This window comes from Pipistrellus hanaki, assembly GCF_964339955.1.
Source record: "Pipistrellus hanaki genome assembly, chromosome: 7".
Lineage (NCBI taxonomy): Eukaryota > Metazoa > Chordata > Mammalia > Chiroptera > Vespertilionidae > Pipistrellus > Pipistrellus hanaki.
In genome coordinates this window covers 3,567,063-3,594,548 of record NC_140509.1, presented here as the reverse complement: position 1 = coordinate 3,594,548, position 27,486 = coordinate 3,567,063, and the positions used below count along the sequence as shown (strand labels likewise).

Below are 27,486 nucleotides of genomic sequence, written 5' to 3'. Positions count from 1 at the left end.
GATGACCCAAAGAACAAAGAAATGAGTTCCCTAGTTGGTGTTACTGGGGCTGTGGGTGGAGAAGGGTCACAGCCCTCCCTGAGTGAGACCTGCCTGCTCCCTGCCTGTCCTCTCTGAGCTCCAGCCTGCAGTTCCCCAGTGGCTCCTCGATGGCCACTCTGACGGTGATGCTGATGGCACTGAGCCCTCCCCTGGCTCAGGCCAGGGACACACCAGGTAAGTGCTCCTTGGGGGTGAGGTGTTGTGGGTGAGGAAGAAAGGAAATGAGCTCTGTCACCAAGTCCAGGCCATGGCCCTTAGAAAAGGTGGCATTTTCCTCAGAGGCCACCTGCCTATCACATGGACCCCGATTCTTTCCACCGCAAAAGGGGGCTGGTGCTGGCCACTGTGAGATGTGCAAGGGCCTCCGTGTATCTCAGCTGTTCTTCTCCTCTCGCCTCCAGTAAACCTCCCCGTTCTGTGTCCCCTTCCATCAGGGTCCTGAGAGGATTGAGAAGTAATGATTCTCACCCAGTGCTCCATTTATTGCATTGAGTTATCCCCAAAGGAAAGTTTCTCTGACATTTTAAGGGAGCCAAAAGGAATTAGAGGGTCTCTCTTTGAGGATCCTGTGTTCCATCCTCAACAGAATCTGTGATGTTTGTGCTTCTCCCTATTATGTGAGATGTACCAAGGGGCCTCCCTACCATCTACTTTCCTTTCTCCCTGAACCCCAAGGTTTATAAGACTGTGTCCATGTAATGACGTCCTTCAACAGAAGTGGGGTTAGTACTCTCTCTTCCTCCTGTGTAAAATCCCTGGAGCTGAAGCAGAGATTCTTAGTGCTTGGAATGATCCTACAGATGAGGGGCATCTATGGGGTGGTCTTTGGTGTCTTAAAGAAATTAAGGCATCTTCTGAACACCTGGCCATAGACCCATATGAGGTTAGTGCTCATATGGGTCTATGTTGAACCTTTCTATTCTATCATTTTCTCACATATCCGTCCGTCTCAGGCCTGAGCCCAAAGGACTGAATTCAACTAGTAGAGATAAATTGACTGAAGTTCTGTGTTTTTAAGTTAAAAATAGTCAAAACTTAGCAATTTCATATGTTCAAATTATACACCTTGAGCAGAAGTAGAGAGAGTGTGTAAGTCAATAATCAAGTCAAGGGAACTCAAGGGGCCTCCTGGAGCCTTGGCCCCAATGCCACAGGTCCCTTCATCGTGCCCTCTGTTTCCCTTAATTAGCCGTGTTTGGTCGCCTCTACTTCCAGGTCTTCCCTATTCTTTTCCCAGCTATGTCATCACCATTTCTGAGGTCTCAAAGCTCACACAGACCCTCAGCCCTGGAAAAGATCCATGTACAAGATAAAATGTAGTGATATTTTCCCTCTTTCCATACCTGTGATGTTTCCTCCAACTTGTAGGAGGAAAAACAGAAAGAGTTTCTGAATTTTCTACAGAAAACAGAGGGAACATACAGTGTCATATGAATAAAAGGGTGTAGGAGCTTGTGCCCCTGCTGCTTTCCAGGGTCCCCACAATGATCAAGGCCCAGAACTTGGGTTCATCATTTCAGATATTTACCTGAGTGACTACTTCATACAAGGCTCTGTTCTAGACTCAGAGAAGCCTATTTGAATATGATAGAAAGTCCCTTTTACCCTGGAACTTAGCTAATGCTAGGGTAGAAAGACAATTACCTATAACATTTAAGAAAGAAAATATTCAGAGAGCAATAATTGCTCTGGAAAAAAGCACAAACACCACCACGGTTAGAGAATAGAATAGATTCACCTGAAGTCACTTCAAGTAGTTAGGGAGCTCACCCTGAGGAAGTGACTTATAGAGACATTTGAGACCTGGATGGTAAGAGGAGCCACCCTGTGAAGATCTTGGGGTCAAGTGTCCCAGGGAGAGGAACAGGGAAAGGCCACAGTGTGGGAACGTGTTTGCCGTGTTAGAGGGGCAGGAAGAAGGCTAGCGTGGCTGCAGCACAGGAGCGAGTTGGGGAGTGACACTGACATAGGGAGAGGCTGGAGAAGATGGGAGACACATCATATTGGGCCCTGATGGTGGGTAAGAAGTTTGAATTTTATCTGAAGAGACATGTGAACTACTGAGGGTTACACACATATGTTTGTTAAAAGCAATAATCCCAGCTTCCAGGTGGAGGTTGGACTGCAGGGCTCACAGGAGGAGTCGGGGCCATGAGGAGCATGGAGGAGCGTCCAGGTGTGGTGCTTGGGCTTCAGTGAGTGTGTGCGGCAGGCAGAGGCAGCGGGAAAGGGGAAGTTTGAAGATTGGAGGGAGACATTTCCAGGAACGTGTTATGGATGAAATGAAGGAGGAGTCACAATCCCTAAGGATTTTATATTCAACTACTGACCCAGTGCACAAAATTCATGCACATTAAAGGGGATTAATTAGAGGAAATAATTTTATATTGCTATTTTGCTCTTTCTCTATAATAGAAATGTCAGAGATGAAAGAAAATTAGTAAATGTATATGAAAACCTTCCTCCTGTCAGAGTCTGGGGCTCACCACGGGACCCAGAGTCAAGTCCCCACCCACCAACATGCACCTCAAAATCACATAAGACCCAGACCAGACCACCCCCTTCCCCAATTGGGCTAGATCCAGACCCAGCCAGTCCCACCCTTGTCAAGGCCTGCCAGACAGGAAGCATAACCTCAGGTCCCCTGGCCCAGTGCCAGGATGGGCGGGGAGGGGGGGGAAACTTGGCCTTAGGTCTCCCAGCCCAGACTGGGGTGGGGGGCATGCCTTAAGATCCCCTGTCAAGCCCCACCAGGTGGGGGACACAGCCTGAGATCTTCTGTCAAGCCCTGCTGGGTGGGAGGGCATGGCCTGAGGGCCCCCGTCAAGCTCCACCAGGCAGGGGTGTGCAGCCTCAGGTCCCCATCAAGTCCCACTGGGTGGGGGCATGGCCTGAGTTCCCCTGACCCAGCACTGGGGATGCACCTTGAGGTCCCCCGTCAAGTCCCGCTGGATGGGGGGCATGCCTGAGGTCCCCTGTCAAGCCCAGCCAGTCAGGGGGTGCAGCCTCAGGTCCCCTGGCCCAGTGCTGGGGTAGGGGGTGCAGCCTGAGGTCCCTTGTCAAGCTCCCCCTGGTGGGGGGCGCAGCCTGAGGTCCCCTGGCCTGGCACTGGGGCAGGGGTAACAGCCTGAGGACCCCTAGCCCAGCACCAGGATGGGAAGCGCACCTTGAGGTCCCCTGTCAAGCTCTGCCTGGTGGGGGGCATGGCCTGAGACCCCTTGTCAAGCCCATGGGAACAGGGGAGGGCGTAGCCTCAGGTCCCTGCTGATTGCTCATTAAGGCTCCCTATGGGAATTTGTCCTCATCTTTGTGATGGAGTGATGGTCAATTAGCATATTCCCTCTTTATTAGATAGGATAATTTGAATAAACTTGGAGCTGTTTACTGAGATGGGAGGGACTGTGTATGAAGTAGTTTGAAGTGGTGGTGAGGAAGAAAGGTTTTGTGTAAGTCTGAAATAATTTATTGACATTTGTATGGAGCTGTCAAGAGGTCAGTTGAACACAGGAGCCTGGAGTTCAGGGCTGGCCAGGGCATGGGTGTTTGTGTTGGTGTCATTGACACATGTGCTGTGTTAAACTCCAGGGAAGTGGAGGAGGAACAGGAGGAGGAGGAGTTGGAGAGAGAGAGAGAGAGAGAGAGAGAGAGAGAGAGAGAGAGAGAAGAGAGAGAGAGAAGAGAGAAAACAGAAGAGGAGGAGGAGGAGGAGGAGGAGGAGGAGGAGGAGGAGGAGGAGAAAGAAGTCAAGGGTCGAGCCCAGAGGACCAAGGGCCAATGAGTCAACAAAGGGGACTGAGGAGGGGTGCAGTGTTTTGAGGAAATCCAAGAGAAGGTGATGCAGGGCAGTGAGGGGAGTAGATTTTTTCAGAAGGAGGAAGTGGCCAGGTGTGGAGAGAACTGTTAGGAGGCAGGAAGTGAGGACATGCAGAGCAGTGAGCACTGGGTTTGGTGGGCATGACATGCAGTCAGTGGAGTGTATGAAACAGAACCTGATTGGCTTTTTGAAGAGAAAATGGGAGCTGAAGACGTGAGGGATGATTACAGTGACTCTGAGCCGCCACCTCAGGGGGACTGTGCACTGGGTTCAGGGGGTCAGTGGACCTAAAGCATAAGGACAAAGGAGCCTGAAGGGAAGCTGGGGGATGTGAGAACCAGAGATGCTCAGTCATCAGCAAGGAGCCACTGGGTGACCTTGAAGGCAGAGGTGACTGGTTCTGAAAGCCACCAGTTCCACAGCCACTGTTCATCAGTGACCCAGGGCAGACAGCCACCGCCCAGTGATGAGGGTGGAGTCATGGACCAGACAAACCTGGTCCCTCCGGTGTGGAGCACCGTCACATGGGCAGTTACTATGCACCGGGCCTCCCTGTGAGTGTGTGACTCTCATAACCCCCCAGTCTTCCCTGTAGCAATTACAGATGTAATGACCATGGACTCTGATTCAGAGAGTTTAAGCCGCTGACCCCGAGTCACAAAGTTAGTTGTAGAACTAGGTCACATAGTCTAGGCCTCAGAATCTAGAAAGTTCTCTCTTCTATGTCAGCATAGTGCTTTCAAATTAGGGGCATGTAAATTCCGTTATATACAGAGACCAATGTTTCGGTCCTTGTGTTCAAATGATATTTAATGATAAAATTAATAAAAGATAATTTCCAAATGGTGATCAAGATATAATTTTATCTAGGAAGTTGAGGGATAGAAAATTGCATTCCTAGGGCTTATAAAATTAAAAATAACAAGCTATTTATTGAGTGCTTATATGATCAGCACTAGGAAGAATCACTATGTAATTCCATATTTACAATATCCTGTGAGGACTGCAGTACCATTAAATCTATTTTAGAGATAAAGAACAAGGCCCATGGGTGTTACCATCTGACCCAGTGGAAGATCCTCATTCTAGGGCTGGGCTTCTACCCCCACTGTGAGCAGTGGCTTGGCTGGGTCTGACTGGCTGCTGAGATTGCTGATGCTCCCATGTGCCAGCGTGTGTCTGTGGGCTGGAGCAGCAGGGGCAAGGGCTGCTGGTTCCAATAACAGGAGGAACTTACATCCATTTTGCATTTACAACTTGAAAACTTCCATATGGGCTCACACTGTGTTGTGAGCATGTGAGGAACACAGAGAAGTTTCAGTCTACACCTTGGCAAGCGAGTGGGCTTGTGTTGCCAAAGGAAATACAGGATGCCCGATTAAAGCTGAATTTCAGAGAAACAGCAATTACTTATCCAAAATCCAAATGTGCTGGGAATCATGTATCTGTATTTGCTCTATCTGGCTGCTTTTCATTTGGGCCCCTGAGCATGGCCTGATAGTGCCAACCAACCACACCGGCTACAGAGAACAACTCACATGTTTCTTTTCATCCTTATCACGTGTCAGGAAGGAGCTAGAGAATTTGAGAAAAGTTAGACAGACCTGGTCTGACCAGAGTGCCCTCCTCTCTGCCATCATTTCTATGTGAAGGTCTCCATCTAAAGCTGGGACCTGCTCCTTTCGGCAACCTGTCTCTGAGGATGTCATCTTAGCTGCTCCCCTCCTGAGGGACCTGCCTGTAGACATGAGAGTCCACATTGGCCAAGGCTGGCAACCTGATGCCTCCTGGTGTTACTGGGAGCAGGAGGCAGTTAGAACGTGAATTAGTTGGGATTTTGAAATGGAATCAAATGGCCGTGGCTGTAGCTGCTGCTGCAGACAAGCAGTGGCCAGTGGCCAGGAGAGTAAGAAAGAAGACAATGTGGAGGATAAATGATGACTGGGTAGCAAGGCAAAGAAACAGGTATCTTGGTTCTGAAAAATTTCATTTTGCTAAAAAAAAAATTACTCTGCACTGGAACCAGATTTTTAAAATATATACATTTCATATACTCCAAGATTTTCAATAGATATATTGGTAGAACTTACTATGTAATTCCCAGCTGATGCGTAATCAACAGTGTTTTGTGTGTTTTTTTCACTCCAGATTTCTCAGCTGGTTCACCAACCTTTCTGTCCCTCCCCACCCCAGAGGGACAGAAATATCTGTGATATTCAAAGCCGTGTTTGGTGTCACACAGGGGTTTCTCTGACAGCTGGTGGGATGCCGTGTGCAGCCCACTGTGTACAGAGCACCCGCCCCACCCACACAGAGCAGTGCTGAGGTGAGAACACTTCTGGACACGGGCTGTTTCTGAAAATTCTAGACTCACCTTCATACACACACACCTTCCAGTGCAGCTCTTCACGGCTTATTAAGAAAAAACTAGACAGTTACACAAATCCACCACTTCCTTGTTGAATCCATTCAGTCACATGAAGTTTAAAACCTTCCTTCTTATTTGCCTTTTGTGATGTTTGTCCAAACGCCATGAGTTCTGTCACTGCGTGTCTGCTGACCGTCCACGTCTGTCCTTATGAGTGACCATCGCGGTGAGCCCTGTTCTCAGGAAGGGCCTCCCGTTCCTGCAGGGACTCCCCCACCAGCGAGGGGGTCAGAGCTCCCGTCCATCCCCCGACTCTCTCCACGGCTGTGCTCTGGGTCTCTGTGCCTCCTGCTGGCCATGCAGGAAAGAGAGGGCGCCCATTGGGATTGGGGTGTAACCCCTGAGCTCGTCAGTACTCTCCGCTACAGGGAGCAGAAGGCCCCTCACTCACCCCCAGGCTCCCAGCACCCTGACTCCTCTAGGCTCTGTCCCCTCCCGCCCACTGTCTGGGCTCAGAGCCGGGTCTCTGGTTCCCAGGAGGCCATGGGTTCCCTCAGGCTTCGCAAGTGGCAGTGCCTTCCCCTGAAATGTGTCCCCCCCCCCCCAATCACACACACACACACACACACACACACACACACACACACACACACACACCCTTCAGGCCACATCCTGTCACTCAGGCCACTGGCCCCGCCCTGAGGGAACTGGGATCCTGCTGTCCCTGCTCCAGACCCCCTTCCCTGACATCTCCCTCCTGAGTGAACCGCCTGGGGTTGGCTGTGCCCGCACTTTGGTGAATTCTAAGCTCAGGGCGGAGGGCGATGCCCGGCATCCTGCCTGGACCTGGGGCAGCTGGGCCTGGCACGGGGTCCCCTGCCCAGGGGGTGACAGGAGGAGGCGGGTGTGGGATCGGGAAAGGTTGCGGGGGGGCGTCTAGGAGGAGGCGGTGATGGCACAGTCCTCGCCCAGCCCGGAGCCCGGAGCCCCGCGGGAAGCCCAGTGGGTCCCAGTGGCTGAGGTCCCAGGGGGCTCCCTGCCTGTGGCCTCCCTCCAGCCCCAGAGGAGGGGGCGGGTGCTGGCAGTGGGGTGCCGGGTCCTGTGTGCCCTCCGCCTGGGCGCCCCGCACTGGGCGGCGGCGCCATCTTCTCTCACTCGCATGATGGTCCTTCCTGTCCCCGCAGCGCATTTCCTGTGGCAGGCGAAGTCCGAGTGTCATTTCTCCAACGGGACGGAGCGGGTGCGGTTCCTGGAGAGACAGATGTACAACGGGCAGGAGTATGTGCGCTTCGACAGCGACCTGGGGGAGTACATCGCGGTGACGGAGCTGGGGCGGCCTAATGAGGAGCACTGGAACAGCCGGAAGGACCTCCTGGAGAGGAAGCGGGCCATGGTGGGCACCTACTGCAGATACAACTACGGGGGGTTTGATGGATTCCTGGTGCAGCGGCAAAGTGAGCCGGGGCGGAGGGTGAGGTGGGGAGGGGGCGGGGGTCGCACCCAGGGCTGTGAGGAGCACCTGAGGGGCCTGGGGGCGGCCGTGGGGACTCTGAGGTCCTGTCCTGTGTAGGGGCCTTTCCGGGGTGCCCATCCATGTCCAGTCAGGGGAGGGTTTGGGGAGCAGAGGGAAGGGCGGGAGGTGGGATGGGGGAGTAGGTCTGCCTTGGCCAACTGCCCTCCCCCCCTGCCCTGAGCCCTGAAATAGGGGTGCTGGGTGCACAAACCTCTCCCTGGGGAAGGGTCAGGCTGGGTGTGAGGGCGGGGCTCCGGGGCCCCCTGGCCTTTCTGAGCTCCTTTAGTCTGGGTGTCTGTTCCCCTTCGTGCACCTGTGTGGACACAGGGGTGATGGGACCAGGCTCCACACTGTAGTTCTGTGACTTCACACACTGAGGTGACATCCACAGCGCGCTGACAGTACTGAAGTAATGACATGTTAACTTTTCAGAGTTGTGGCAGTTTACCTCACATTCGATTTTTTAAATCTTTTTACATTACTGCCAAATCTCAGTTGAAAATTTGTTTTTTATTTAAAATTTATACTTCTTTGATTTCTCAGGTTCTGGAACATTTTTCCCGTGCGTGTTGGCTAATGGCTGTTCCTGCTCTAGGAATGGCCCTGGGTCCGGGCCTTTTCTCAGAGATTTTCCGGGTTCTCTAGGCAGCCAGAGGGACACTTTGCTGACATGGATTCAGCATTTTCTCCAGCTCCTGCCTTATATTTTCATTCAGTTTTGTTACTTTCCATGTTAGGAATTTAAACATCTTTAAGGGAATGAAATATACTGCAGAGTAGTTAGCAATGATTTACCAACAATCTTAAAACTATCCTTTTGGGGTACAGTAAAAATGTTTCCCCAAGTTTCTTCTACTCCTCTGCCTTCTCCTTCCCATCCTCCTCCTCTTCTTCCTACACTTCATTCTCCTCCACTTCCTCCTTTTCCTTTTCCAAAACTGTATTTATTAAGCATGCTGTCAGGCAGAAAGTACACACATTATTGAGTCCCAGCCTGCCCTGAGCTCCAATGTCAGACTGAAAACAGACAATTATAAAGCGACAGGATTCGCAATAACAGACTGGCTTCTGTGAGAAGCAGCAGGTGGCTCAGTGAGCATCACTATAAGTGGTATAATGGGGACTGCCCTGCTCCTCCCTCTCCCTCAGGACCCAGCCCCGGAGCTGGGGAATCCCCTCTTCCTGCTCCAGGGGGACCCTCTCTGTGTTCCAGGGGTGACCGCATTCCCAGGACTCCACACCCTGAGTCCCACCCTCCCCAAGCCGGGGCCCAGCTTCTCCCTCTGCTCTCCTCACATTCTCTCTCCACATGTGATAAACAGGGACACAGACTGAGGGCTGCATTCCTGCCGCCGTTGTACATATATTAGCCCATTGGTCCTCATGTGTCCCTAAGCGGTGAGTTAGTATGATCACCCCTTGTGGGTGAGGAGCTGAGCAGAGAGGATCTCCCAGGATCACCAGGAAGAGGCAGAGCCCGGATGTGCCCCAGGCAGCGCTGCTCCAGAACCACACTTTAACGCACACACTCTGTGCCTCGCACACATCTGTGAACACTTCCATTCAGCAATGAGGAGCTGTTTCAAGTGAAAACTCCCCCAGATTTCCTCAGTGTCTCTCCCATCCAGTGGCACTACCTCCTGCAGGTCCACTGAGCGGTTTGAGGGCTGGGGCTGCGACCAGAGACAGGGGCTGCCTGTCTGTTCACGTCTCCCTCCGCCTCCTCTGTCCCAGCTGCGCCCACAGTGACCGTGTCCCCTGCAAAGACCCAGCGCCTGCAGCACCACCACCTCCTGGTCTGCTCCGTGAACGGCTTCTACCCGGGCCACATTGAGGTCCGCTGGCTGCGGGACGGCCGGGAAGAGCAGGCCGGGGTGGTGTCCACGGGCCTGATCCGGAACGGGGACTGGACCTTCCAGATGCTGGTGATGCTGGAAACAGTGCCCCGCAGCGGGGAGGTCTACACCTGCCAAGTGCGGCACCCCAGCAGCACCAGCCCCATCAGCGTGGAATGGAGTGAGACGCCTTCTGACCTCCCCACTCCCCCCCCCCCAGGGGCCTTTGCTTGTCCCTGAGGCCAGGGTCCCTCTCCCCACACCCCGTTTTTCTTTTCTGGGGTCTCACCCTCAGCACAGGCCACAAGGCAGCCCTGCAGTCGCTCTGTGGACACCCATAGCCCTGGGAGACCATTCCTGCCCTGCTTTCCATTCCCACCCTCTCCCGTCATGGGGCCCCTTGGCCCTGGCACCGGCCCCTGTGGGCTGGGCGGGTGCTTCTGCCTGCGCTGAGCTGCCCACTGTGATCAGAAGGAGGCGTGTCCTCCACAGCGGGGGGGACCCTCCTCCCCTGGAGAGCCCCGTCTGCTCTGCGTCTGCGGCTCTGTCACCCGGGCCAAGTACAGAGGGTCACCGCGCCCGGGCCCCGCAGCCCTCAGAAGCCGAAGCAGAGGCCTTGGGTCGGGAGTGAGGGCACCTGAGGCCGGTGCCTGGGCCTTTACCTGCTCAGTGTGACCTCAGTCTCTTTCCCGAAAATGGAAATGGCTATTCTTCTGCTTCCTCTAGGGCAGCCTCCCATTCCCCCAGCCCCCCACCCCCAGCCCTCCCCCAGGGTCTCAGTAGAGAAGGTGCTTTGGGCTAAACCCACTGAAACCAGCCTCTCCTCCCAGGGGCCCAGTCCGGATCCGCACGGAGCAAGGTGCTGAGTGGGGCCGGGGGCTTCGTGCTGGGGCTGCTCTTCCTCGGGGCGGGGCTGCTCATCTCCTTCAGGGCGCGGAAAGGTAAGGAGCCTCTGGCAGCTAGGCCCCAGAGGGTGGGGGACGGGGCTTTGCTGGGTGAGCTCTGGGGTGGCAGCGCCCTAGAGGCCTCTCTCTCCCTGTAGGTCTCCCGTGTCCTGGAAACGCAGACTCACTAGCCCCCGGTTCTCAGGGTGGAGACATGAGGAGCCAGGGCTGTGGGCTAGAGACGGGTTCACACGCACGGGCATTGGGTGCAGATCCTGGGGCACATGGAGGAGCAGGCCCTGCGGTCACTGAGGACTCTGGATGTGAGGGCTTCGGGGCCCCTGCTCTGGGCTCTGCTCTGGTGTCAGCGGGTGGGGGTGCTGCTAGAGAAGCTCAGGTGGCCTGGGTGGGGACCCTGTGTTTGGGTCACCAGCATCTTCCTTCTCTTCCCAGGACATGCTGGACTTCAGCCCACAGGTAAGGCTCTTTAATCCTCTCTTAGGGACCCATTGGCTTTCCCTAGAACAGAAGGTGCAGGGAAGGAGCCAGGGGACAGAGAGGGGGAGCCTGGGGTGGCTCTGGCCCTGCCCACAGGGGAGCACCTCCTCCTGCTGGTGAGAGGCAGCTCTAGAGCAGCTCTGCCTCCTGTGGCCTCAGAGCTTCTTCTCACTTGGGAGCCACAGCAGGAGGCCTGGGAGGGGAGCACCCCTCCTGGCTGGTCCTGGGAACTGCACTGTCCTCTGTCTGCAGGGCTCCTGAGCTGAAGCAGCCATGGCCACAGGGGCAGGAAAGACCCTTCTCTCAGCCCCTTCACAGCCTGAAGAGGTTTCCTTCTGAGCCCTCACTCCACAAGGAGAGCCTCCTGGACTCTGGCTGGTCCTGGCTCCTGACCCCGCAGCTGCTCCTCCCTGCTGGTTCCTCCCCACCCTGGACCTGGAGGCCCAGTGTTGGCTGCAGAGCCTCAGCTCCATCCTCCCCGTCCCTTTGTGTTCAACCCTTGCTGTCTGCTGTGCACCTTAGGTAACCTCTGCCCACATTTCTTAATTAAATGTTCCTCAATTAAATACGGAGTGAAATCATCTGCTCACAGACTTCAAGGACAGGAAGTAGGAAGAAATGATAAGGAGAGGATCTCATCACAACACAACACAATAGTTCTCACTTGTTTTCCTGAATTTGGTCACGTGGGCATCTGGAAGGTTTCCTGGTTCCCTCCAGCTTTTCACAAGTTTTCCATCCTGTAATCCGCCTGTTTCCTGAACCAGGAGAGAAACTGCAATGGACTGAACACGTGGTCTCCACGTTGGTGCTTCTCACAGACCAGCCCACAGGTTCCTTTCCCCAGGGATGCAGAGAGGGGACAGCAAGTGTAGGAAATACAGGACACCTGTAAGGATGCCATGCTTTTACAGTTTCATTTTAAAAAAAAATACTTTTATTGATTTCAGAGAGGAAGGGAGAGGGAGAGACAGGAGAGAATCATTGATCAGCTGCCTCTTACATGACCCCTACTAGAGATCGAGCCCACAAACCCTGGGCAGGTGCCCTGACAGGGAACTGAACTCTGACCTCCTGGTCCATAGGCCAATGCCAACCACTGAGTCACACCAGTTGAGCCACAATGTTTATAATCCTATTTTTTTTCTGTGGGAAAGGGGCGCTTCTGAGGCCTCCAGGGCATTGGCAAACTCCCTGTCTGTCACAGGAAACCCTGTGTGTCCCTCTCTGAGCACCAACCAGGACCGCTGCTGGGCACCAGGGGGGCGGGTGGCTCCCTGCTGGGCCACTAGCATGCAAGCCTCTGCACTGGAGGGAGCGGGAGAGCTCCTGTGGGGGGGGGGGCTTCCCAGTGCTTGTGAGCAAGAAGCAGCAGAGTTTGCATAGTGCACATGTATGTTTTAAATAAAATAGAGGAGAATAGGACATAGAGCCATGCTTATCCTTTCTCTTTATGTTTATAAGCTAGAGGCCTGTTGCAGGAAGATTCCTGCAAGAATAAGCCTTACTTCCCCTGGCTGCTGGCACCTCCTTCGCTCCAGCTGGAGCCGCCTTTCCACCTTCGCTCTGGCCTGGAGCTGCCTTTCTGACTTCACTCAGACCCTCCTCAGACCCCAAGCCGCCTTTCTGCCTTCCCACACTACCCAGAGGCCCAGGAGCTGCTGGGCAGTGCGGAATACCTGTGTCCTGCCATGCCACTGCTGCTAGGTGTATATTCAAATTACCTGCCATCTTTGTTGGGTTAATTTGCATACTCCCTCCTGATTGGCTGATGGGCATCGTAGAGGTGCAGTCAATTTAAATTTTTCTCTTTCATTAGTGCAGAAAGAAACAACAGAGAATTTAAAAATGTGATTGCCTGTTGGGCAAAATGAGGGCAGGGATAAAAGCTAGAATTTTGTTAACATATTTAATAATCTTTTCTCGAGAAACTTTAAAATACATATAACTAGAGGCTCGATGCATTAAATTCGTGCAAGAGTAGGCCTTCCTTCCTCCAGCTGCCGGTCACTGCTTCCCTCTGGCACCCGGGATCCAGGTTTCCCCTGGCCACTGGTAGGGACGTGGGCTCCCCTCACAGCTCTGGCTTTGTCTGGAAGGTTGCCTGGAAGGATGTCTAGTCTAATTAGCATATTATGCCTTTATTATTACAGATAAAAATTTAAATAAAAACTTTTCAAAGATTACATAAAAATGGTAAGCAAACTAACAATTGAAATAAACTTGACAAAAATATACAATTAAAAATCAAAGCTTTTTGATTCTTGCATAAAGCATTGTGAAACTATAACTATAAAACAAAACAGTAGATAGTTCTATTGTACATTCCACCTGCTTTAATGATATAAAGGAGTTGGGCAGGTTTCAGGGAAAGGCACTGATGTGGCTAGAAGATGATGGGATCTGCTCTTGCGTTTCACCTGAAGAGTCAGTTTCAACATGAATCTAAATCTAAAGAGTAAGTAACTGACAGATGTATATTCAATTTCTCTACTGTCAGAGATAGTTACTGGTATCTCATTTTTAAGCAACTTTAAATATTATGCCTCTTTTAATTACATTGAGTATTAGTTCTGTAAAACAGGTTATCATTGTGCTGGACTTTAATAAGCTGATAGTAACATCGGCAATACGGGCAGTTGAGATAAATTCTATTTAAACCCAGGATTCAACTTTACTCTCGCTTTGATCTCAGATACAGTGAGTTGCCTCATTTTATCTTAGACCTGGGGTGTGAAATTATAGGTAGAACGGAAGTGTATTTTGATGATGATGCTTTCTGCTGCTGGTAGAAAATCCAGCCTCATTTGCTTTATTTTTCTTACACGTATTTATTGTACGTGGAAGGCAGAGCCCAGGTGGGGCATCTGCAGAGTAGGTCAGTTCATGAGGCCAGGCCATCGCCAGTGAACCTGGACTTGGCATCACATCCTCTACTGCATGTCAGCTCCCCCGAGAGGGCAGGATGCCTGAGGCAGCTTTAGGCCTCCTACTCTCTCACAACTTCCAAAGCGGGGAAAACAGAGTGGTTTCTCTGTGCTTTTATAAGGAGCAGCTAAACTTTCCCAGAGCTCCCCCTCCCCGCACCTACTTCCCACACATGAGGAGGACCCGGGGATTACAGTCTCACTCACCCTGTGTGGGCAGGGGAAGAAAAGGAGCAAAACCATATTTTTTAGAAAGAAAGAAATGGTATAGGAGGCAGGGAGGAATGGTTTTAGGGTACAGAAACTATAGCTGCTGCACTGTCAGATTGCTTGTACCGGTAGTTTAAATTATTTCCTCAGAAACGATGATAGATTCTTAATGGGCAGCATCAATTCAAATTTATGATTTTTTTTTAATTGAGTACTAAATCTCAGCCATATGTCTAATTATGAAAAACAAACATATAAACAATCAAGATGATTAATTTGTTTTTAAATGTATTGCCTGATAATTAATTTAATGAGACAAAATATATTTTCCACAGGAAATTTTTGCAAAAAGGCACATAATTAATGACTAGGTTTGCAAAATGCTAAAATCTGTTATACATTTTTTTTGGTAAGAACTTTTTGCATTGATTAATTATTAGTTAAATACACCAGTAAAACAGAGGCCTGAATTAGAACCCCGAGGTTTAGTTTAAGATAGAGAGGTTCAAATTTTGGTAAGATGAATTTCAAATTCAGTCCTTTCAAAAAAAGGGATCCCTGATGAATAAAAATCAAAACATAAAAAGAAAGTAAAATATAAAATAAGGGCAATTGTTCCATTACTATCGTCATCATTGTTATAACTATGTTTGAGGGTATAAACTGATGGGAGTTTATAATATTATAACTACTTCAGAAAATACTCAGGCTATTTCTTAAGAAGTTAAACACACCTTTACCATATGACCCAGCAACTCTTTTTCTTGGAATCTACCCAAGAGAAATGAAAGCATATATACTCACAAATATATGTGTGCAAATGTTCATGGCAGCCTTAGTCCTAATAGCCCTAAATTGAAAAGAATCCAAATATGCATTAGTTAGTGAATGGATGAAAAAAAATGTACTATCCTATATAATAAAAGGGTAATGTGCAAATCGAACTAATGGCAATGACCAGTCACTATGACACACCGAGCAAGCAGGCAGGCAAATGGTTAGGGGGTAATCAAGCAGGCAGGCCAGCAGTTAGGAGTCAGTCGTCCCAAATTGTGAGAGGAATGTCTGACTGCCGGTTAAGGCCCAATCCCAGGGTCTCAACTGGCAGTCAGACGTCCCCCAACGGGTCCCGGATTGCAAGAGTGTGCAGGCTGGGCTGAAGGACCCCCACCACCACCACCCTGGGCATGAATTTCATGCACTGGGCCTCTAATATCCATATAATGAAATACCACTTAGCAATAAAAAGGAACAACTAAAGAATATAAAGAAAAAAGAATGACACTTGCTACAAAATTGGTGAGCTTTGAAAACATTATAAGGAGACAGGGCAGTAAGCTAGGACAGTGGGATAGGGGAAACAGACAAATAGCTGAACAAACTGGCAGAGCATTTTTCAGCAGATGCAGAAGGTCTAGAGATAACCTCTGGGCCTCAGTTGTATTTCAGCTCCACACCCAGAAAAGCAGCAAAATCAGGTGGGTGACACTAGGACCAACTGCAATGCCTAAGGACCCCCTGTGCTGACACTGACCAATCAGTGGAGACCACACCATGAAGGGCACAGCTAGAAGAAACCCACCCCTGAGACCTACCCTAAGAGCCTGCCTGCAAGAGAGATAGATAAAGCCTTAAGATCAAGGACCGTGTCTAAGCCTCCCTCTCCCCAGCTTCCCCCAAAGGCACTCACCTCCTACATTCTAAGGGACCCATGAGGCTTGCAGCCAGAGCAGAAATGGGCAGCAGCAGTCTGTCTAAGACAAATACCCTGAACCTATCCTTACGACACCCTTTTTTCAGACTTCTTTTCCTTTTTGTTTTTTATTGATTTCAGAGAGAGGAAGGGAGATGGAGAGAGGGATGGAAAGATCAATGAAGGGAGAGAATCAGTGATCAAAAGCGTTCAGCATGCCCCTACTGGAGATCCAGCCTGCAATCTGGGCATGTGCCCTGACTGGAATCGAACCAGGGCTTCCCGATTCAATGCTCAACCACTGAGCCATACCAGCTGGGCTCTCTGACTGCTTAGTGAGCCAAAGCAGACCAGCCTGGACTCATTTCCCCAGCCTTTTCTTGTTTCACTTCCCCCAGCTTTCATAAACATCCTCTAAAATTCACCCAGATTTCTGTTGTGAAATTTTTTCTATATGTCAAGAACCCACACACTACCGGCTGCCCCTAGGCAAACCCTTTCAGGGACAGGTCCCCTTTCCAGTAACAGCACTGAGTGAAAGAAGCCAGACACAAAAGACTACATGTCATATGATTCCATTTCATGAAATGTCTGCACACAGCAAATTTATAGACTCAGAAAGCAGATCATTGGGACCCTAGGGCTTGGGATGGGGTGGGGATTAGCTGTAAACGGGGAAGTTTGGGGGATGATGGATATGTTCTAAAACTGGATTGTGGTGATAGTTGCATACATCTATAAATTTACTAAAATCATTGAATTTTACACATATAAAGACTACAGGATTTGTTTCTTTGGCTTACCATCCTTGAAATGTTTAAGGTTTGAACAAAATTGGATCATGTTGAAGCTCTAAAAAATTATATAAGATTTTTTTTTTTGCTTTTTAAAATTATTTTTCTATTCACTTATTTTTTAAGCAAAAAGGGGAGTTTATATATTTATTAATTTCTTTATTATTGAAAGTATTACATATGTCCCTTTTCTTCCCCATTGTCCTCTCCCAGTTTGCCCCCACTCCCCCAGCCCAGGCCTTCACCCCTTATTGCTTGTGTCCATTGGTTATGCTTATATGCATACAAGTTCTTTGGTTGATTTCTTACACACACACACACACACACAAACACACACACCACCCACCTTCCCCTGCCTTCCCTCTGAGGTTGGATAGTCTATGACTCTGAATATATTTTGTTCATCAGTTTATGTTGTCAATGCAATCTCCATTAAAATACCAAAAGCATATTCCACAGACTTAGAATAAACTCTCCAAAAATTTACATGGAATAAAAAAGAACCCCAAATAGCCACAAAGTAGAAAGAATCACAGATATCAAGCTATATTACAAAGCCATTGTTCTCAAAACTGTCTGATACTGTCACAAGAACAGACATATAGACCAATGGAACAGGACAACCCACAAATCAACCCAAGCCATTATACTCAATTAACATTTGACAAAGGAGGCAAGAGCATACAATGGAGTCAAGACAGTGTCTTCAATACATGGTGTTGGGAAAATTGGACAGATACATGCAAAAAATGAAACTTGACCACAAATTTACACCATACACAAGAAAATACTCAAAATGAATAAAAAACTTAAATGTAAGATGAGAAACAAACAAAAAAAAATCTTAGAAAAATAAATAGGCAAGAAAATATCAGGCATATCTTGTGGCAATATCTTTACTGATAAAGCTCCTAGGACAATGGAAACTAAGGAGAAAATAAACAAATGGGACTACATCAAAATAAAAGGCTTCTGCACAGCAAAAGAAACCATCAACAAAACAACAAAGAGCCCACTGCATGGGAGAACATATTTGCCAATGTTATCTCCGATAAGGGTTTAGTCTCCAACATTTACAGGGAACTTATACAACTTAACAAAAGGAAGATAAGCAATCCAATCAAAAAATGGGCAAAGGACCTAAATAGATACTTCTCCAAAGTGGGCATACAGATGGCCAAAAGGCATATGAAAGAATGCTCAAAGTCACTAATCATCCGAGAGATGCAAGTCAACACCACTGCCTGGAACCAATCCAGCATGTCATAATTATAAGAGTTTCATCAAAAGGTTGATGTAGCCTGGGAGACTCAACAAGGGCTGAGTCACTAATGGGATTACCTGTCGGAAGGGCTAATAGGTATTGCCCACAAACCTGAATAGGGTTTTAGCTTGAAGCCAGACATCTCAGGGCATCTTGATCTACATGCTACTGCCTCCTGTTGGCCATACACCTGAACAGCTGTGGGCTGTTCCCCAATCTGATAATGCTCTGTAAACCTTACCCTTAGAAGCGTGTTATCTCCACCTTGCCTTGGGACAAATTGAGTCAAGGGGAAGTGTTTAGCTCCTTTAGCTGAAGCTCCTCTGACCCCCCAATGCCTTTCAAAACTGTCTTTGGTCTTTGGACTTCATATTGAATCTACACATCAGTGTTACGGAGCGAGTCCCCAAGAGATGGACCACCAAAGCCAATTTGATTAAGCCAGCAAGAATTTATTACAGATTCGAATTCAGGCTCAAACCGTGGCTGACGCAGCAGCCGGCAAACACCCAGGTAAGAGCCCCGATGGAGGGGCAGTCCCTCCAGAGTGCTCACACAAAAACACAGACAAACACACACCTACCGCGGCCAGTCAGGCTCTCCAGATCGGGTTCCTCATGGTCTTGGCTGGGGATCCCAGACTAATTCGTGATCCCCAAGGACCACCAGGGAGCCGAGTCCAATGCAATAAACAAAAGAGCCTTTTCCATGCTAGCATGGGCTGTCCCACTCACGCCGGCAGCATGGAGGAAGAGAGCGAATTTCGCCCAGTCCAGGGGTTTTACTCAGGTCGGTGGTGATGTCACTGCCTCGGCTAACCCTGATTGGCCCCTCAGGACAAAGAACTGGCCATCCTTATCTGTTCCTAAATCCTAAAGACTAAATTCTAAAGACTGGGGACAGCCTGCAGGGTTGGTTCCCAGTCACACCTGCTGGACATTGGAATGTGGCCCTATCTTACCCATAATACAAAAGCAGAACTCAGAGGTTAATCTCTAAAGGTTATCTATAGTTTCTAACCCTGAAGCTACTGAGTCAGTGGGAGTCAATCTCCTGTAACTACCCTATTGTTTTAGCAAGTAATCGAAGGTCGAAGTCAGATAGCAAGGTTAAAATTCAAACAGCAGTTTTTACCCAAGTATGATTGCTACCATATTTCAATCAACTCCTTTCTCCAGATTGCTGAGAACCCTTCCTAATGCTGGGACAAGAACCCCACAAACTACAATGCAGCATCCTGACTCAGGGAACAGCATGTGGTAATGATGGGACCACAGTTGTCTGATGAGTATTCACCTCACTAATGACAGATGAGAAGTTTTCTTACAGACCCTGGAAATGGGAGGAGGAAACAGGCCTGTAAAAGATGAGACACTCGGAGCCCAACACCTCAGAGCCCAGCTGGGCCCATGACTCAAAGAAAATAAAACCATTTTGAGAACAGACTCAGGACACGTTTTGATTTGTTGCTGCACCTGAACCCTGACCTTGAGCCCTTCCAGGAGTTTTCTTCAGGAATGCTGACCACTCTCCGGTCCCAGGAATGGGCTGAGCTGTTTGTAACATCATAGAGATTAACCACCTTGTTATCAGACTTCGAGCTTCTGAAGGCTGAACTGCAGACTCTACCCTCCCCTGTCCAGGTTAGACTTGTGAATCATAGTGCACATACCTATCTTCTCCCTCATGTGTGTATACTGGCAAGGGGGGGGTCAGAGCACACCTCTGTGGGTGACCAACTACTCTCCCGTACTGCCGGCATTAGTGGAATAAATGTTCATATATGGTTCAACCTTATCTCTGCTTAATTTGGCTCAAGTAGTGACAGGTGGCCTCGAACCCTTTGGTTGTCTGGTTACAATAACCTCACACCTGTCAGAATGGCTAACAGCAAATCAACAAACAACAAGTACTGGTTAGGATGTGGAGAAAAAGGAACGCTCGTGCACTGCTGGTGGGGATGCAGACTGGGGCGGCCATTATAGAGAACAGTATAAAGTTTCCTCAAAAAACTAAAAATGGAACTCTCATTTGACCTAGTAATCCCACTTCTAGGAATTTATTCCAAGAAACCAGAAACACCAATTAGAAAGAATATTTGCACCCTTATGTTCATAGCAACACAATTCACCATAGCTAAGATTTGGAAATAGCCTAAGTGCCCATCAGCAGATGAGTGGGTTGAAAAATGGTGGTACATCTACACAATGGAATACTACACTACTGTAAAAAATAAAAAATAAATAATAAATAATAAATAAATAAAAAAAACCTCTTACCATTTGCAACAATTTTTAAAATATATTTTATTAGTTTTTACAGAGAGGAAGAGAGAGGGATAGAGAGTTAGAAACATCAATGAAAGAGAAACATCGATCAGCCTGCCTCCTGCACACCCCCCACTGGGGATGTGCCCACAATCAAGTTACATGCCCTTGACCGGAATCGAACCTGGGACCCTTGAGTCTGCAGGCTGACGCTCTATCTACTGAGCCAAATCAGTTAGGGCTGCAACAATTTTGGTGGACTTGGAGAGCGTTATGCTAAGTGAAATAAGCCAGTCAGAGAAAGATAAATATCACATGATCTCACTTATTTGTGGAATATAATGAACAAGAGGGAGTTTTGGGTGGCACGTTGAGAAGGAGGAGGAATCTCTGGGCTGTGTGAGTGGGCTTCCCTGAGAGGGTTGAAGCTGGGACCCCAGGCTGGGCTCCTCGGTCCAGAGCACCAGAGCCAAGAACAGCAGCCCATGTAACACCTGCTGTGAAAGGCTGTGGTGGGAGACTTCCTGGAAGATGGCGGCCAAGTAAACACTTGTAAGGGCTGCCTCCCACAACCATATCAGTGCTGCAACGGGGGATCTTACCTGAGACCTGAAAGAACCACAACTATGGTGCCCTGACCAGCGCGGACACGAATCCACAGAAAGGTTGGATTTTGCAGGGGATAACGCGGGGTGTCTGTGTCCCAACAGAGAAAGCGAAAGTGAAAGCGGCGGCCGCTGGTGCGGCAGCGAAAAAAAGCGTGAGCTGGGACCCCGGAAATCTGCGTCCACAGAAGCCCCCCACTGTTGGGTCTGGCGTGATTCGAGAGAGTGGACGGGGGTCCCCAAGGTTGCTACTAGTGGGGTTCTCTAGGGAGCAACCCATTCTGATCCGACACAGTGGGAGAACATAAGAGTTGGAAAGCAGTCTGTTTATAAGTGCGCGCAGACTCACCCATCGTGCACCTAGGCTGGTTCCCCTGCAACACTTTGCTTCTGATTACAAAGGAGAGATCAACCAGATTGGCTGACCCTAAGAGACAGCAGGGGGAAACTGCTTTTCTGGAAACTGAGAAGCAGAGCAGGGAGAAATCATCCAGGATTCAGCTCCGAGGCAAAATAAATAAATAAATAAACAAACAAACAAAACAAAACAAAAAAAAAAAACAAACACCGGTATTGAGTGCCACCGAAAAAGAAGGCTAGAGCAGCCAAAAAGACGGGACATCAATCCACATACACTGCCACGTAGGGTCTGGAGTACAAACTGACTGTGTTTATTATTAGTTTTATTTTATCAAAAACCAAGAAACTAAGGAATCGCCACTGAGGTGCAGCAGAATGCAGGGAGCTGCAATACGGTCTGGACTGAGAAACGGGCATGTCAAATAGAATAACAGAAGTGAAATGGCCTTCACAACTGCACATTTTTGTTGCTATATTTATTTTTTATTTTTTATATTTTTTAATTTTCATTTTTTTGCATCTTTTACTTAGGAAACATTTTTTTTCCTTTTTTCCTCACTAGATTTTAACTTTTTAATTATTACATTTTTAGGTTCAATAAGCATTTTTACTACTGCTATTTTAATTTTTTTTAAGTGCCATTTTATTTTCTCTTTATTTTACATTGGAATTAGTGTTCATTTTATTTTCATTTCTCCTTTAACATTGTTTAACTCTATCTTAACACGACCTTTACACCATCATTCTCTTTCTACCCTTCCCCCTTTTGCTATCCTGTGTATCTTAATCCTTTACTGCTTTAGATTTTTCCTTACTCTTTCTGTATTCCCCCTGCTAAAATTTCTACCCTACTTATATATATCTAATTTCCAATCCCCTGTGCCAAGTGCATACACACCCCTCTCTGAGCTGTATTAACTAGCAAAAAAAAAAAAAATTTGTTTTCCTCACGGTTCTTTTGATGCTGCTTGGGGGAATGATGATTATATTGTATTTTTATGCTTTTTAGTGAGAGTATTTTGCTTATTCTTTTGTTGTTGCTGTTGCTCAGTATTTTCTTATTTAATTGGTTTTTGTTCATTGTTACTTTATTACTTGTGTTTTCCCTTCCTGTGCTGGAAATTAGGGGATGTTGTAGATTCTATTATTCTCCAGGTACTGCTGACAGCATTTGTTGGTGTTAGTGGTTGTTCAATTAAAATTCTCTCCCCATATATATAGTTTATTCCCCTTCTCTCTCCCTCTCTCTCTCTCTCTCTCTCTCTCTCTCTCTATATATATATATATATATATATATATATATATATATATATATATATATATTTCTCTTTCTCTCTCTTTCTTTTCCCTGTTTCCCAAATTCATTTTGACACTCTTTTTCCTATCTTTTTCTTTTGCTCCCTCCCTCCTCTCTTTTTACTCTTCCTTTTTCTCTCCTATTCCCTAATTTGCCTTTCCCTAGTGGTTACCTTTATTGGAAGTTATTAAGACTGCAAATACATTTCTGTTCAGTGCCTTGTATGTTGTACCTGGTTGTGTTGTATTTTATGCCTTTAAACAACACAGGAGAGAGAAATCAGCGCAGGAGAGAGACATCCTGAAAATAGAGACCATGGGGAGACAAAGAAACAGCCCACAAATGAAAGAAAAGCAGGCATCACCAGAAAAGGAAGTAAACGAGATAGAGGCAAGCAACCTACCAGAGCAAGAATTCAGAGTAACGATCATAAGATGGCTAACAAGAATGGAAGTCAAATTTGACAATATGAGTAAGACACAAGAGGAAATGAAGAAAAACCAAGAGGAAATGAAGATGACTCAAGAAGAAATGAAAAATGACATCGCTACCATGAAGAACTCAATAGAAAGCATCAAGAGCAGACTAGAAGAAGCAGAGGACAGCATCAGTGAGCTAGAAGACAAGATGGAAAAAAATACCCAATTAGAGCAGCTTCTAGGAAAAAAAAAAAATTAAAAAGCAGGAGGAGAGCCTACGGGAGCTTTGGGACAATGCAAAACAAAACAATATTCGAATAATAGGGGTTCCGGAAGGAAAGAAAACTGAGGTAGACATGGAAAACGTATTTCAAGAAATAATGACAGAAAACTTTCCCGAGATAGAGAAGAAAAAACCCACACAAATCCAAGATGCTCGCAGAGTCCCAAGCAAAATGGATCCCAGAAGACCGACACCAAGACATATTATTATTAAATTGGCAAACACCAATGGCAAAGTAAAAATCTTAAAAGGAGCCAGAGAGAGACAGAAAGTTACATATAAAGGAACCCCCATCAGACTAACAACTGATTTCTCAACAGAAACTTATCAGGCCAGAAGGGAATGGGATGAAATATACAAAGTCATGCAAAGGAAGGGTCTGAATCCAAGAATACTGTACCCAGCAAGGTTATCAATCAAAATTGAAGGTGAAATCAGGAGCTTCACAGACAAAAAAAAAAAAAAAAAAAAAACACTAAAGGAAATTATCTCCACCAAACCAGCAATGCAAGAAATGCTAAAGGGTCTACTGTAAATATAAAGAAATAAGAAGCAAAGAAGGAACACAGGGGTATAGAATAAAAATGGCGTCAAATGAGTACATATCATTAATAACATTAAATGTAAATAGTATAAATGCTCCAATCAAAAGACATAGGGTAACAGATTGGATAAGAAAAAAAGACCCATACATCTATTGTCTACAAGAAACCCACCTCAGAAAAAAAGATGCACACAGACTGAGAGTGAAGGGATGGAAAAAGGTTTTCCAGGCAAATGGAAATGAAAAAAAAAAGCTGGGGTAGCAATACTTATATCTGACAAATTAGATCTCAGAGTGAAGGACATAACAAGAGATAATGAAGGCCACTTCATAATACTAAAGGGAGCAATCCAACAAGAAGAAATAACCCTGGTAAATATATATGCACCCAATACTGGAGCATCCAAATACATAAAAAAAAAAAAAAAAGAAAACTGCTGGAGGACATTAAGGGAGAGACTAATAGCAATACAATCATAGTAGGAAATTTTAATACCCCACTATCACCATTGGACAAATCCTCTAAACAAAAAATCAGCAAAGAAATATCAATCCTAAATGACTCACTAGACCAGATGGAATTAATCGACATCTTCAAAACATTCCACCCCAAAGCCACAGAATATACATTCTTCTCAAGTGCACATGGGACATTCTCAAAGATAGACCACATTTTGGGACATAGGCAAAGTCTCTTCAAATTCAAGAAGATAGAAATCATATCAAGCATCTTCTCAGATCATAGTGGCGTAAAACTGGAAATTAACTACAATAAAAATAACCCAAAGAAATCAAACACATGGAGACTAAACAGCATGTTATTAAACAAGGACTGGGTTACCAGAGAAATCAAGGAAGAAATTAAAAACATCCTGGAAACAAATGACAATGAAAACACAACAATCCAAAATCTATGGGACACAGCAAAAGCAATTTTGAGAGGGAAGTTCATATCCCTACCAGCCTATTGCAAAAAAACTAGAAAAAATGGTAAGAAATTATCTAACTCTACAACTCAAAGAGTTAGAAAAAGAGCAACAAGAAAAGCCCAGTGTAAGCAGAAGGAAGGAAATAACAAAAATTAGAGCAGAGATAAACGACATAGAGACCGAAGAAACAATACATAAGATCAACAAAACCAAGAGCTGGTTCTTTGAAAGGATAAACAAGATAGATGAACCTCTAGCCAGGCTAACCAAGAAACAAAGAGAGAGGACCCAAATAAACAAAATCAGAAATGAAAGAGGTGAAATAAAAACAGACCCCACCGAAATACAAAGGATTGTTACAAAATACTATGAACAACTCTATTCCAACAAACTGAACAACCTGGAGGAAATGGACATATTTCCAAAACTCAATCAGGAAGAATCTATAAATCTCAATAGAACAGTAACTTGGGAAGAAATTGAAACAGTCATCAAAAAGCTTCCAGCAAACTGAAGCCCAGGGCCAGATGGCTTCACAGGGGAGTTTTACCAAACATTCAAGGAAGAACTAAAACCTATCCTCCTCAGACTATTCCAAAAAATCCAAGAGGAAGGAACACTTCCAAACTCCTTCTATGAAGCCAGCATCACCCTCATACCAAAACCAGATAAACACAACTCAATGAAAGAGAATTACAGGCCAATATCCCTCATGAACATAGATGTCAAAATCCTCAACAAAATTCTAGCATATCGGCTCCAGGAGAGCATCACAAAGATCATACACCACGACCAAGTAGGATTTATTCCAGGAATGCAAGGATGGTACAATATCCACAAATCAATAAACGTGATACATCACATAAACAAATTGAAAGATAAAAATCATATAGTCATATCAATTGATGCAGAAAAAGCATTTGATAAAATCCAACACCCTTTTCTGATAAAAACTCTCAACAAGGCGGGAGTACAAGGATCATGCCTCAACATAATAAAAGCTATATATGAGAAACCCACAGCCAAAATCATACTCAATGGGCAAAAATGAAAACCATTCCCTCTAAGAACAGGAACAAGACAGGGTTGCCCACTCTCACCACTCCTGTTTGACATAATACTGGAAGCACTAGCCATTGCAATTAGACAAGAAGAGGATATAAAAGGCATCCAAATTGGAAAAGAAGAAGTAAAGTTATCCTTATTTGCAGATGATATGATATTGTACATAAAAAACCCAAAAGACTCCATTAAAAAACTTATTGACTTAATAAATGAATTTGGCAATGTAGCAGGATACAAAATTAACACCAAGAAATCTGTGGCATTTCTATACACCAATAGTGAACTTGCAGAATCAGAGACTAAAAAGGCAATTCCATTTACCATCGCACCAAAAAAATTAAGATACCTTGGCATAAACCTAACTAAGGAGGTAAAAGACCTATACACGGAAAACTACACGACACTGAAAAAAGAGATAGAGCAAGATGTAAACAGATGGAAGAACATACCATGTTCATGGATTGGTAGAATCAACATCATTAAAATGTCCATACTTCCCAAAGCAATCTATAGGTTCAATGCACTCCCAATTAAAATACCAACGGCATATTTCACCGACCTAGAAAAAACTCTTCAAAAGTTCATTTGGCACAAAAAAAGGCCCCGAATAGCCACAGCAATCCTGAGAAAGAAGAGTAAAGTAGGAGGGACCTCAATACCAGATTTCAAACTGTATTACAAAGCCACTGTTCTCAACAGAGCCTGGTACTGGCACAGGAACAGACATATAGATCAATGGAATAGAATTTAGAACCCAGATATCAACCCAAATCACTATGCTCAGTTAATATTTGACAAAGGAGGCACGAACATACAATGGAGTCAAGACAGTCTCTTCAATAAATGGTGTTGGGAAAATTGGACAGATACATGCAAAAGAATGAAACTGGATCACCAACTTACACCATACACAAAAATAAACTCAAAATGGATACAGGACTTAAACATCAGACGGGAAACTATAAAAATACTAGAGGCATCCACAGGCAGCAAAATCTCAGACATATGCCAAAAGAACTTCTTCACTGATACTTCCCCTAGGGCAATGGAAGTTAAAGAAAAAATAAACAAATGGGACTACATCAAAATAAAAAGCTTTTTTACAACAAAGGAAACTATCAACAAAACAACAAGAAAGCCCTCTGTATGGGAGAACATATTTGCAAATGTTATCACTGATAAAGGTTTAATCTCCAATATCTACAGACAGCTTATACAACTTAATAAAAGCAAGATAAATGAACCAATGAAAAAATGGGCAATGGATCTAAATAGAATCTTCTCAAAAGAAGACAGAAGGAAGGCCAAGAGGCACATGAAAACATGCTCAAAGTCACTAATTATCCGAGAAATGCAAATCAAAACAACAATGCGGTACCATCTCACACCTGTCAGAATGGCCAACATCAACAAATCAACAAACGACAAGTGTTGGCGAGGTTGTGGAGAAAAAGGAACCCTCATGCATTGCTGGTGCGAATGTAGACTGGTGCAACCACTGTGGAGAACAGTATGGAGCTTCCTCAAAAAGCTGAAAATGGAACTCCCATTTGACCCAGTATTCCCACTCCTAGGAATATATCCCAAGAAGCTAGAAACATCAATCAGAAAGAATATATGCACCCTTATGTTCATAGCAGCACAATTTACAATAGCTAGGATTTGGAAACAGCCTAGGTGCCCATCAGCAGATGATTAGATCCAAAAACTATGGTACATTTACACAATGGAATATTATGCTGCCATAAAAAAAAGAAAAAGAAAAAGAAAAAGAAAAAATTCTCATTGTTTGCAGCAACCTGGATGGAATTGGAGAACATCATGCTGAGTGAAACAAGCCAGTCAATGAAAGAGAGACACCACATGATCTCACTT

General features: G+C 46.3%; 1 protein-coding gene and 1 long non-coding RNA gene across 3 annotated transcripts in view; both read left to right on the top strand.

The window, feature by feature from the left end:
* Positions 1-27,486, top strand: part of LOC311626233 — a 1,185,289-nt gene that overhangs the window by 276,307 nt on the left and 881,496 nt on the right. The window lies entirely within an intron of this gene.
* On the top strand, positions 37-11,520 carry LOC311626198 (HLA class II histocompatibility antigen, DR beta 4 chain-like). Of its 2 annotated transcripts, XM_084891256.1 has the most exons (7): positions 113-216; positions 6,005-6,182; positions 7,409-7,678; positions 9,472-9,753; positions 10,403-10,513; positions 10,910-10,933; positions 11,207-11,520. In XM_084891256.1, the coding sequence occupies exons 3-7, from the start codon at positions 7,486-7,488 to the stop codon at positions 11,218-11,220; spliced, it is 624 nt and encodes a 207-aa protein (XP_084747382.1). In that variant the 5' UTR covers positions 113-216; positions 6,005-6,182; positions 7,409-7,485; the 3' UTR covers positions 11,221-11,520. The 2 variants fall into 2 exon arrangements, with proteins under 2 accessions (XP_084747381.1, XP_084747382.1); XM_084891255.1 differs by lacking the exon at positions 6,005-6,182 and having other exon boundaries at positions 37-216.